General features: G+C 39.7%; 1 protein-coding gene across 1 annotated transcript in view; it reads right to left on the bottom strand.

Annotated features, from left to right (window-relative positions):
• The window catches only part of ODR4 (odr-4 GPCR localization factor homolog), a 606,843-nt gene that overhangs the window by 528,907 nt on the left and 65,436 nt on the right, over positions 1-12,500 (bottom strand). The window contains exon 4 of the mRNA XM_044085317.1: positions 1,081-1,176. Coding sequence (XP_043941252.1) covers positions 1,081-1,176 — 96 coding nt within the window. The remainder of the gene's footprint in view (positions 1-1,080; positions 1,177-12,500) is intronic.

The raw sequence follows: 12,500 nt of genomic DNA, 5'->3' as shown, positions 1-12,500 counted from the left end.
CCAATAGACTAGTTTGCAAATACTGCTATTCTCACCCTAAAAAAATTAGCATCTATGACAGTTTTCTCACAAAACAGAGATCTGTGCCTGCACAAAAACATGCCTTTTTCCATCACAATCTGGATGGAGCATATAAAACTACAAGAAAGGCAAAAAAGTATAACATACATGTGGCTGGGTAAAAATACTGTTAAATACCAAAAATATGATGCAATTACTCTTCAGAATTGCTGCAATAACAACATGCTTCGAAGTAAATAGAAAATGTAATAGAGAGTGATTCTGGTTTACACCATAAATGTTATGTCTCAAACTGACAAAAAATAATAAAGTGCTTTGCTGGGCAGAGACTCTGAAATATGTAGCATCAAAGTATCTTCAGACTAAAAGCACCACTAAAGCAACATTTCAAGTAATAAAACATTGTATTTGATTGGTAAGCATTCTGATTTATTTACTTATCAGACAACAGGGCCATTTTCAACTGGCTTTGTGGCTTCTTTTCAGTCAGCTTCTGATTCTGACTGGGATAGTAGTTTTGGAGAATATATGCATGAATATGACAGTGACACAACAGACACTTCACTGATACAAAACTACATGTTGGCTGCCCAACTGTGCAAGTTATACAATTAACTCATTTTAAATAAGAACATAAATGCGGAAGCAGTTTGAAGGCAGTCCTTTATAAACAATCCGAGTTTAACCATGCCTAGGGAATAATGACAGAGTTCAACACTTCAAGAATACACAAACTTTGGCTATTTCTTAGACATATGCAGCCAACCCTCCACATCAAAAGGTCATGAGACCAATATGTACAATTTTGTCCAAGGTTCACCTATTACACAAGAACATAAACAATTCAGTTATGAAAATAAATTTTTGCTCACCACTGTGGTTCTGAATAATAAAATGCATCACTTTAGGTTTCACATAAAATGATATATTTGAACGGTATGTTTTAGCAATGAATTGAGAGCAGTGACATTCCTCCTGCTAAATATTCAGTATGTGCATACCGCTTGCCCTTGGCAGAGGAGGCTTATCACAAATATGCTGATGCTGCAGGATACTTACTCTCTGCAACAAGGCTTGGACTTCCTTTGTGAGCTCGGTTGGAGTTACAATAAACACACCAATAACCGTCAGCCCTCCGGGTAACATTCGGGACACCTGCAACAACAAGCAAGTTTGTCAGGGATACTAACAGCACAAAGAATTGTAAACATCATACTTCAGTTTTCAAAACAAAACTGCTACAGCCTTGCTGTCTGTGAATATATACACCCCACTGCATGTGACAGATCTCCTGCCTTCTTGGGAAACAGTGAACTAAATGTATTCCACCTACTATCAAAATGCACAATGTAAGTTGCAAAGCCACATGAATCTCAAATTATTCTAACTTTTTATACTCCACATGGCATGTGCCTATCAGAAACTCATCCTGAGCTTTCATACATCACAGTAAATAGTAATTCAGTTTCTTACAGTATACTAAACATTTACTGTTCAAGAGACAGAGGGTCCCATATTCATAAGTAGCCACTGTTGTACTAATGTCTGGTGATCCTATGAAGTCCTATGTCCTCATTTCAATAAATTGCAAACTCAGGATTTAACAACAAAGTATTCCACTTAACTAAAAGTGGACCAAGCTCAAATTAACTTAACTGGATATGCTACTTGACAGTGCACACAAAGCAAATTGGTAATGTTTATTTAAATGTACATTTTATTTATTTCACTGTGTTTGTTAACTAGGTAGTTCCAGAGACCCTACAGAACATTTTTCAGCAGTGACAACAGGAATGAGGGATGAAAGAGAAGGAAACCCAAACACTGCAGTAAACACCTACTTCTAACAGATGTGTACCAACAGACATTCAACATTCAGCACAAGAACCACCAGGAGAGACCAATGAAGGTTTAACCTCTCATCCAAAAGACAGCACCTTCCCACGCTGCAATGCAGTGTCAGTACATAGTACTACAGTATGAATACAGGGATAGAACTTAATCTTCTGATCTTCTGGCATCAAAGGCAACTGTGCAACCTGCTACATACCAAATGATATGCTGATATGTACTACAGTTCATTTAAATGCTAAGGAAAGAATACTGCATATGTTATGGAGCTAATAACATTCAGCCTCATTAAGAAAATAGATTGCAAGATGCACTGTTTATCACAGGAAATCTCTGTGTGTGTATATATATATATATATATATATATATATATATATATATATAAGTGTATTGGGAATTGTGATTACGCTCCAAATCAGACAAAAGATAAACCTGTTGCAAGCTTCTGTAGCATGTGACCCAACCATGACACTGCTTTCAAAGGTATGTAACAAATATTACACACCCCTCAAACACTGCCACAGTCGGGTATAAGGGAAGAAATGTTCCCGAGTTCCTGAATATCTTTTCAAGTATATATCCCAATACGTTTACAGATGTCAGTCTGTAAATAACTTAATTAGGGCAGTGTTATAAAAACTGTCCTAGAGTTCTTCCTTAACTGTTGTCTATGCGGTACAGAGGCCAAGTGCTTCATTCACTTTCAAAGCCAGTAAAACGCTTGACATATTTTATTTTTCTGTAACCAGTAGTATATGGGTCAGAAAAACCTCCACGCACTAAAAAGAGTTATGACTGGGTCTTACTGATTATAACCCATTAGTATGTGTTCTTCACATGGATCCAAGGTTCACCTGTCGTTCTTGACATCCATGTCTCAAACACAAAATAACATGGTTATGATTGGAGACGGTCATAACCCCGTATATTATTACCACATTTAGATAACAGTAACAGCAGAGATTGTGTATGAATATTTATAGCATTATATCTTCAAGGGGAACATGATTTCACTGGAACACAAGCTGCAGAAGTGACACTTATATACAATGGATACTAAAGAGGTAATGGATCTTCTTTCTTCCTCAGAAATTTGATGAGCTGTGCCTTAGGCCCAGTGAAGATTAGCACTGGTCTAGTGCCAGTGTTTCACTAAATTCTGGTTGGTGTCATATAAAGGAACCTCTGCTATGAGTTTTGGTTCTTGACCCATGTGGTCCTCACACGGGCTTGAGACTGCAGTAGGCTACTGTCCCTCAAATAACTAAACAGCACTACAAAAACACACAAAAAATGGAACTGCAGTGGTAAAAGACAATTATAAGAAAACTATACGCATTCTTATTAGGGTTGAGAGGGAACATTACGGCTACAGTGACCCTTCCTCAAAGACCTACTGTTAAAGTAAGTACTCTTATACATAAGTGTACTACCTTCTTTTGGAAGTGTTTAGAGTAGACAATGTGGCAGTGTTTAATGTATCTTGTGCAAAAACATTTCTGAAATATGATAACGTAGCTTTTACTCTAATGAAATGAGGCTTAATGTGCCTTAAAGAGGTTTATTGTACAGGTCACAACAAATACATACAATGGGTCTACCGTTTAGAAAGACTCTGCTTATTAGCACATAGTTATCCATTCACTTTTCTGAAACCGAAAAAAAAAGTTGATCACCTTTTCCGAATTCCTTACTTGTTCTTGTATAACTTCCATGGTTTTGCATACAACCAGCAGATACAAGCCATGGGCCCTATAATTTTTGTAAGTTATAAAGAAGAAGAAGGACATTTAAAAGCTTTGACCAAGAGTCACTGCAAGGCACTACTGTGAACTGAAGTGATTTACATGAGTGCCTACAACTCTGAACGTCTGACACAATTAACAGTAACCAGAAAAAGGGGATGCCCATAAAGATAATTTACCTCCGTTGAATTTTCCAGGTCAAAAGAAGGTGAAGTTAATATCACAAGAATAAAGTTAGGATTTCAAGGTTGAGAGAGACATCTTCTTGGAGTTCTTAAATTAGGGACCTCCTTAAGAATAGCCTTGACACAGAGACAAGCTGATGGTTGGAAGACAAGCACATACCACAGAAACACAAACTAAGATTATGAATAAGTCACAGACTAGAATCATATAAACAGTTTAAGTAGAACAGAAACATTGTTATGGAGCAGTGTAGAGGATTTAGATCCTATAACGTAGCTCAACACACATCTCTTCCACTTCTGTACGAAAGATTTTCATTCAATTGATCTTTTGGCTTACATTAAAATATGTAAAACTTGTGTCAAAAAAGCTCACTTAGCTCAAAGCTCAAAAACTCTAAATTCTATCCTCCATGTTGAATAGGTTGAGAATTTTAAGGTTGAGATGTAACACTTTTCACTCTTTTGTTCATACAGACTTGTACAGAGAGATAAAGGCCATTATGGAAGACAAAACAGAGATTATCAAGGCTGCTTGGGCCGAGAGGAGCTATTTAATACTAAGCTGGCCCTGCCTTTTTTTAAAACACTGTTAATGAATTATCACTTGTGACGTAGGCAAATTTACATTTATATAAAAGTAATCACACTATATTAACAAGTTCACATTTACAAACATTATACTTATAGCTTCATTGGTCTTTACTAGGATAACGACCACAAGGGACTTTTTAAGCCTAGCCATGCAGCCCAAACCTCTGACAAGTTCTGGTACCCTTGATAAGTGTAAGCAGGGGCCAGGGAGATGAACCATTTACAGGTTACCTGTATCACATATATTGCTATATATCATATAACCTAATCAACATTACATAAATTATTCAATTCCTGCCTTTTTTTAAGTATCTTTACTGAATTATGACTTGTGATGTAGGTAAATTTACATTTATATAAAAGTAAATCACACTATATTAACAAGTTCACATTTACAAACATTATACTTATAGCTTCATTGGTCTTTACTAGGATAAATGACCACAAGGGCCTTTTTAAGCTTAGCCATGCAGCCCAAACCTCTGACAAGTTCTGATACCCTTGATAAGTGTAAGCATAGGCCAGCGAGATGAACCATTTACAAGCAGGAGATGAACCATTCACAGGTTACCTGTGTCCATTAGAGACACAGGTGCCAAACGAGGGATGAATTTCCTGTTCCCCATCCAACTGTCCAAGTTGCACTTGAATTGGGTTAGGGAGGAACTCTGCTTCACATGGATGTGGAGCCTGTTCCACAGACGGGGTAGTCTTTAGGATACATACCCGTTTCTCCAGCAGGTCCTATTTATATCACAGGGAAGGTTTAATTCTTTAGAACGGGCAACTCTGGTACTGCTTGTTTTGTGGATATGCAGGAGCTCCATCAGAATGGGGTATGACAATGCCCTGTATACCACGTATAAATCTACCCTCAAAAGCCTATAGGAGACAGAATACAGGGATAGCACCTTGAGGCAGTCTATATAAAACATTTTACTTATGCTCTGTATTCTTTTAATGAGGAACCTATGTGGATGTTCCAATTGTTGGATATACCTGGTTAGGTACATACTAAAGGGGCCACTGTACTCAATGATAGGGCTGATGAATGCTGAATGCAGTGGAACAATGACTTCCTTGGACTCAGATGCCATACCTTTGTTTATAAGTTGCACAAAACAGAATGATTTCCTCACTACTGTAGACACATGATGGTCAAAGGCTAGAATACCATTTGTGTGTGTCCCTAAGTCCCCGACTACTGGGTCAACTCTAAGAGGTGTGTTGTCAATATGATAGCTACATCAGGGGTGGATGACTTCCCAAAGAGTATTATTATGCATTTCCTGGCATTTAGCTTTAGCCCATGGCTCTGACACCAGTTGCTTGTCAGCCGCTCCTGGAGAACATTTGTGTCATTGTGGTATTCAATGACAGCTCCTAATTTGCAATCATCTGCAAGTTTAGTCAGCCAGAGACCACTGACATTGGCCTTAACTTCAAGGATGTAAATGCCAAAAAGGAGCAGTCATGACTCCTGAGGGACTCCACTTGTGACTGGCCTCTTTGTAGAGGTGGACTTCCCAATTCTAACTTCCTAGGTCCTATCTGTGAGCCAGTTGGCTATCCTCCGGTTGACATACGAGTTGTACCTAACCTCCTGAGTTTGTCAATATGCCTGAGGGGGTACTGTGTCAAATGTTTTAGCCAGGTCAAGGTAGGCAGTTTGAAGCATTCTTCCCTCATCCATTGCTTTGGTTACCTTCTTAACGAAGTCCACCAGGTTGAGCAGGCATGATCTACCCTTGACAAAACCATACTGGGTTGTGTCCAATGTCAGGAGGTTTACTATACCTCTACTGATCATTTCCATGAGAATTCTTTCCATGACTTTACATACAAGACTAGTGAGACTTATGGGGTCTTTAGTTGGCCTGCCTTTGTGCAGGGGGATATATTGCTATATATCATATAACCTAAGCAAAATTACATAAATTATTAAATTCCTGACCCCTTTTTTAAACAAGAAACATCTTTATTAAACCACCACTTATGACATACGCAATCACATCCAGTGATATAAATGAAAACGAACCACACTGACAAAATCCTAGTTGCAAGTATTTTATGTCACAAACCATACTGACACACTCCCAGTTGCACACATTATACATCACTTATAATCTACCCAATCATTTTCAGTCAAACATTTCATAGCTCACTTAAGTCCTGCCTTCATTTAAACCTCATTTCTCCCCTGTATATATTGTTCCCACTATTCTCATTTTTCTCCAAGGTAGTTTGCTCCTACCCTTTTTAAAGATCTCAGTTCCAGTTGTTTTATGTTACTATATTCACTAGTTCTAATGTAATTGGTTTAGATTTTGATTTCCATTTTCTAGTAATTGCTTTTTTTGGCAGCCACTATAATAAGACACAGCAAAGACTTACCATGTATAGGCAATTCTAATTCTGTATCATAGCTCAGAAAAATCATATCCCTGGTCACACCAATCAGTCTATTGACCCAATGCAATTCCAGAAAATATGTTCCCAAGTACCTTTTTCTTCCGTATCACACCTCCAACATTTACTGTCTACCTGAGGAAAATTTCTCTGGAGTCTACTTGGGGTATAAAAATATCTATGTAAACATTTCCAAGCAAAACCCTTAAATCTTTTAGATGTTGCATATTTGGAAGACATGCATATATCCTCTCATCGTTTCTTTGTGAATTGCTTATCTAGTCTCTCTTACCAATCCTTTCTAACCTCCTCCGATTGATTCTTATAGTTATCAAGTAATATTTTATATAGTCTACTCAGTATTCCCTTTGGCAGCTTCTGTTCTAGATTCTACTAAAAACTCTACCAGTGCTAGTCTTTCATTTAAGACCCCCTATTTCTTTCTCTTTGCCTATACTCTGATATCAATCCTTGATAGGAGCTCTGTCTTGGTTTGTTTTGAGGAGAACATTTGGAAATGTGATTCTGTGTTACAGTGCACAAAGGAGCAAAAAAGATTGTGAGTGGATCGTCAGGGTGAGTGATGCACAGATTTACTTCTGGAAGCCCAAAGCTGTGTAAGTTGTTGAAATATTCTTAGCTCCAGTTTCTGTTTGCAAGCCAAGGTCATTTTCATACTCAAAGCATCTACCAACTGACTTTGCAAGCCTGGGACACAAGATGCCAGCAGATGAAGCTTGTGGATGCAGAGCACAATTCCAAATCCAAAATGTCTGTAGGCAAAGCTGAAAATATTTAGTTCATCTGTGTTTCTCTGACGGTGGACTGGCTGAAATCTGTCCAGGAAAGCTATTAAGGCCCTGTATACTGCCCTGATCTCCTTCAAGTTAATTCAAAGCTATTTCTCTTGGGCTGACAAGTTGTCAGTGTGTTCTCCCCAATCATAATTCAAAAAATTTTGTTGACAGAATCTCAACTTGGGAAGCAGAAATAACATTCTTATAGATACATGTTTCAGTTCTATCCACCATAGGTTCATAGGTAGGCACTAGGCTATCAGCCCTAGGGCCTATACAAGCCCAGCCAAAAAGGTACCCTGGCTTTTGCCACCCAAGAAAATTATTTTCCTGTGCCATTGTCGAGCAGAGCCACAGAAGTGATCCCCGGGGTGAATTTCCTATTTCCCATCCAATCATCAAGATTTTTCTTGGAGTACTAATAAGGAGCTTTGTTGGATATAGATGGGTAGTTTATTCCAGAGTATGGGAAGTCTCTGGGACAGGAATCTATCCCTCCGGCAAGTTCTGTTTATTGTGGTGACAAGGTTTAGGTCCCTAGAGTGTGTAGCTCGGAGGGATTGGGACTTCTTTAAGTGGAGCATGTCCAACAGCTCTGGGTTTGACATAGCTTTGTAAGTTAGGCAGAGATCACCTCTGAGTGGGCGATATGCGATGGAGTAAAGCTTGAGTTTTTTGAGACGGTCTGTGTAGGGCATCTGTTTGAGGCTGGTAATCCTCTTTGTGAGGTATTTCTGCGGCCTTTCCAGTTGTTGTAGATGTCTTGTGAGGTACATACCAAAAGGGGCATTGTACTCTATAATGGGTCTAATGAGTGATGAGTAGAGGGGAACAATTACCTCTTTTTTTCTGGATGAGAAACCTTTTGTTATGAGGTGTGCCATGTAGAAGGATTTCCTGACTACTGTGGTGATGTGATTATCAAAGGAAAGACTACTGCCCACCTGTGTCCCAAGGTCTCTTATCACACTTTCAGTGTTAAGTATATTACCGCCTATGTTGTAGTTCATGGGTACAGAGTTTTTACCAAAGGGGATGACAATGCACTTTTTGGCACAGAGTTTCAGGCCATGGCTTTGACACCAGGCATCTGTCTCAGTGAGGCCCTTTTGTAGGATGTCCACATCGTTAGGAGTTTCGATTATGGCTCCTAGTTTGCAGTCATCTGCAAACTTCATTAGCCAAAGACCTTCTGTGATAGCCTGTACTTCAGAAAAGTAGATACCAAACAGGAGAGAACCCAGGACTGAACCCTGTGGTACTTCACTTGTCACTGGTCTGAAGTCGGATTTGGAGTCTGCTACTTTTACAGTGTGGGTTCTGTCAGTGAGCCAGTTGGCAACCCATCTTGTGGCATAGGGATTTATACCTAGTTTAGTGAGTTTATCTATAATTCCAGAGTGGAGGATGGTATCGAAAGCCTTGGCAAGATCTAGATAGGCTGTGTGAACCACATTACCCTCGTCTACAACTTTGGTGACTGCTTCAAAGAAGTCTATCAGGTTTAGAAGACATGATCTGCCTTTTACAAACCCAAACTGGGTGGGGTCCAGAGTTTGGAGATTACCATTGTCTTTGTTTATAAGTTCCATGATGATATGTTCTATGGCCTTGCAGACCAGGCTCGTCATGCTAATGTTGCAGTAGTTCCCGGGGTCTGTGGTGGCTCCCCCCTTGTGGACTGGGATAACTGTCGCTGTGCGCCATTCAGCGAGCACAAAGCCTGAGGTGAGGCTATGATTGAACATGGTACTTAGGTGGGGTGCCAGTTCATTCTGTAGTTCATGTAGAACGCAGCCTGGGATGTTGTCTGGTCCCATGGATGCTTTATTCTTGGCTTTGGAGCATATGGTTTTTACCTGTGCAGCTGTGATTACAGGAACATTGCATTCTTCCGGTATAGAGATGGGCTCTTTAGGGGATGGGGGGGGGGGTAAAGTTAGCACTGAACCTATCTGCTAGGATGTTGCCAATATCAGTTGGGTCTGTATATTTAGTGCCATTGTGCTGTAACTCAGAGCAGATCTGAGTGTTGCCATTGAGATTCTTGACATAGCTATAGAATGCTTTGTGGTTGTCTTTAGAATCAGTGGCGATTTTGTTTTCGTAACTAGCTTTGGAGGATTTTATCAAGGATTGCAGCTTCTTACTGAGGCTGACCAGGGAGCTCCTCCACTCATGGGATTTTACTCTTTTTTGCAACAGTTTCTTCCTTCTGTTGTACAGTTTGTTTATGGCAGGGGACCACCAGATTGGCTTCCTTTTTTTGGAGGATAGCATCTTGGTTCCGTTTGGGATAGCACGATCCATGCACTCATGTAAGTGCTTATAAAGTGCAACTGTGTAGGATTCAGTAGTCGTAACTGTATTGTCCATCTGCATGGGTTTCATGAAGTTCACCACTTCTGTCTTAAGAAGCATGAAGTTGGCTTTGGAGAAATTTTTTACTGTGGTTTCCTTAATGGGGGTGGGGGCAGGATGTCAATATCTAGGGTAATTAGCTTATGGTCAGATTGGACCAATGAGGCGTTGACTTCAGGTGTGGAACACTGGCCACTCATGTTGGTGATGACTAGATCTAGGATATTGTTGCCCCTGGTGGGAGTGTGGATAAGTTGATCCAGGGCATTGGAGTTTATGAATTCCAGAAAGCATTGAGTGAAGGAGTTGGTACACGAGTAGTTTTCCCAGTTAATGGTGGGGCAGTTGAAATCGCCCATTATTAGGGTGTTTGGCTGAACCCTAATATTTTCCAGTACATTAAGAAAAGAGGAGTGGGAATCCTGGGCCTTGGTGGGGGATCTGTAGCAAGCTACAATTTGGATTGCAGTTTTGCCCAGAGTTAGTTGCACTTGGATAACCTTGGCTGCATTATGCTGAGCAACTAGCCTGGAGGTGTGGATATCCTTAACGAATATGGACACATCTCCGCCTCTGGTGTTCCGGTCCAGGTTACATGGCCGAAAAGTGTGGTACGAGTTATAGCCTGGCAGTGCAGGGGTGCTCTCTGGAGCCTTGAACCAGGTTCTCAGTCACTGCACAGATATCGATGTTCTCCATTTTAAGGAGTGCCTTGAGTGAGTGCATTTTGAGATTTAGACTTCTAGCATTGAGTAGCATCACCCTCAGTTTTTGCTTGCCTGTTCCTGTTATGGTGGTGAATTTGCCATTTGAACCTTGCCTAAAAAAGGCACTATAGGGGTGGCAGTAACCTTAGCCAGTATCTGGAATCCCAGGGGTGACAGGTGAAGGCCATCTCTGGCAAAGCATCGTGGTCTGTCGACCATGTCATTCCAGGCAGACAGATACTGGATCCCTTTAGAATGACACCAGAAGCTTAGCCAATTTTTGAAGTCAATCATTTTGTCCTTGTACTGTGGCATCACTCTGGGTGATGGTAGAATAATACTCAGGGTTATGGTCATACCTGCCTGGGCTACAAGATCGGAGAGCTCTTCCATGTCTCTTTTCATGTAGTCCAGGGAGATATGTCTCAGGTCGTTCACACCAACATGGACAAGGACAGAGTCATATTTGTACTTGTTGTGGAGTGACCTGAGTGTGTGGGTTATGTGGCGGATCCTGGCACCCGACAGGCAGCTGACAGTAACCTTCTCCTTGTTTAGCCTGGTGAGTGGGACATCAGTGTGCCTGGCTATAGAGTCACCTATGACCAGTGTGTTGGGTAATGTAATGCTTTCCTTTGTCCTGTGGGATTGACATTATCTTAACTGTAGGAAGCAACTTCTCTGTTCTGTTACTAACATTACTATTAGGAAATGGAGATTTTTCTGACTTTGCTGCAAGGAAGATATTTGTGATCTCACAAAATAATAGACTGTGAGCAGCACACAGACACACACACACACACACACACACACACACATGCAAAAATTAACAGAGGCAGTTAAGAATGAAGTTAAGAAAGGTAGACAGAGGGGCGTGGCCAAGGATGAACACAGGATAGCAGCAGATTTCTTCAGCTCCACCAATTTCATTACATTGACAGGAATTAATTACTTAAAAAATTAATTCTTGAAGTAATTTTCTTTCTAAATATGTTTGTTTTATATAGTTCTTGAACTATATCTAAAAAAGAAAGGAAATCTTAATAATATTCCTGTCAGAAATTACTTTGGAAATTTTCCTGTCAGTTTATCAGTCTGAAATGAGTTCCAGTAAGACAAATTCTCAAGACTCCAGCATCAAGAAAGAACTTCAGTCTCTGATAATTATAGTCCAGCAACTTACTGCTAAGATGGATAAAATGGATACTAAAATAGACACTTTCATAGAAAAACTACAAAACAAATAGACTTGTTACATATGGACCTGCAACAACAGAAGATCCAGATGACAGGCATAGAAGAAGCTGTGAATGACATGGAAAATAAAATACAAGAACAGGAAATCAACATTGAGTTTCTACTGAAACAAAATACACATTTACAAACAAAGCTGGATGACCTGGAAAATAGATCTAGGCGCAATAACATTAGGATTTTTGGACTGCCAGAAAATATTGAAGGTAACAATATTACTTCTTTTTTAACAACATGGCTCCCTAAAACTTTAGATTTACCAGAAGCACTCTCTATTGGTATCGAAAGAGCACATAGATCTATAGCTAATACTAACTCTAACAAAAACTATCCTAGATCAGTTATAGTTAGATTTCTATCATCTTTTGATAAAGAGATGGTTCTTAAATCTGCTTGGGCTAAAGCTCCTGTTAAGTTTAATGAGACAACTGTGCGTTTTGACAATGACTATTCTTCCATGGTAATTGCTAAAAGAAAAGTTTTTCTGCCACTAATAAGGGAGCTTAAAAAGCACAGTTTAAAACATACCTTCTGTTTCCTGCCAAGCTTAAAATCTTCCTTCCTGATGGTCCTAAG

This window comes from Protopterus annectens, chromosome 10.part0 (assembly GCF_019279795.1).
Source record: "Protopterus annectens isolate FY-2018-M chromosome 10.part0, PAN1.0, whole genome shotgun sequence".
Classification (NCBI taxonomy): domain Eukaryota; kingdom Metazoa; phylum Chordata; order Ceratodontiformes; family Protopteridae; genus Protopterus; species Protopterus annectens.
The sequence above is the reverse complement of the archived record's forward strand: the minus strand, read 5'-3'. Positions and strand labels throughout refer to the sequence as shown.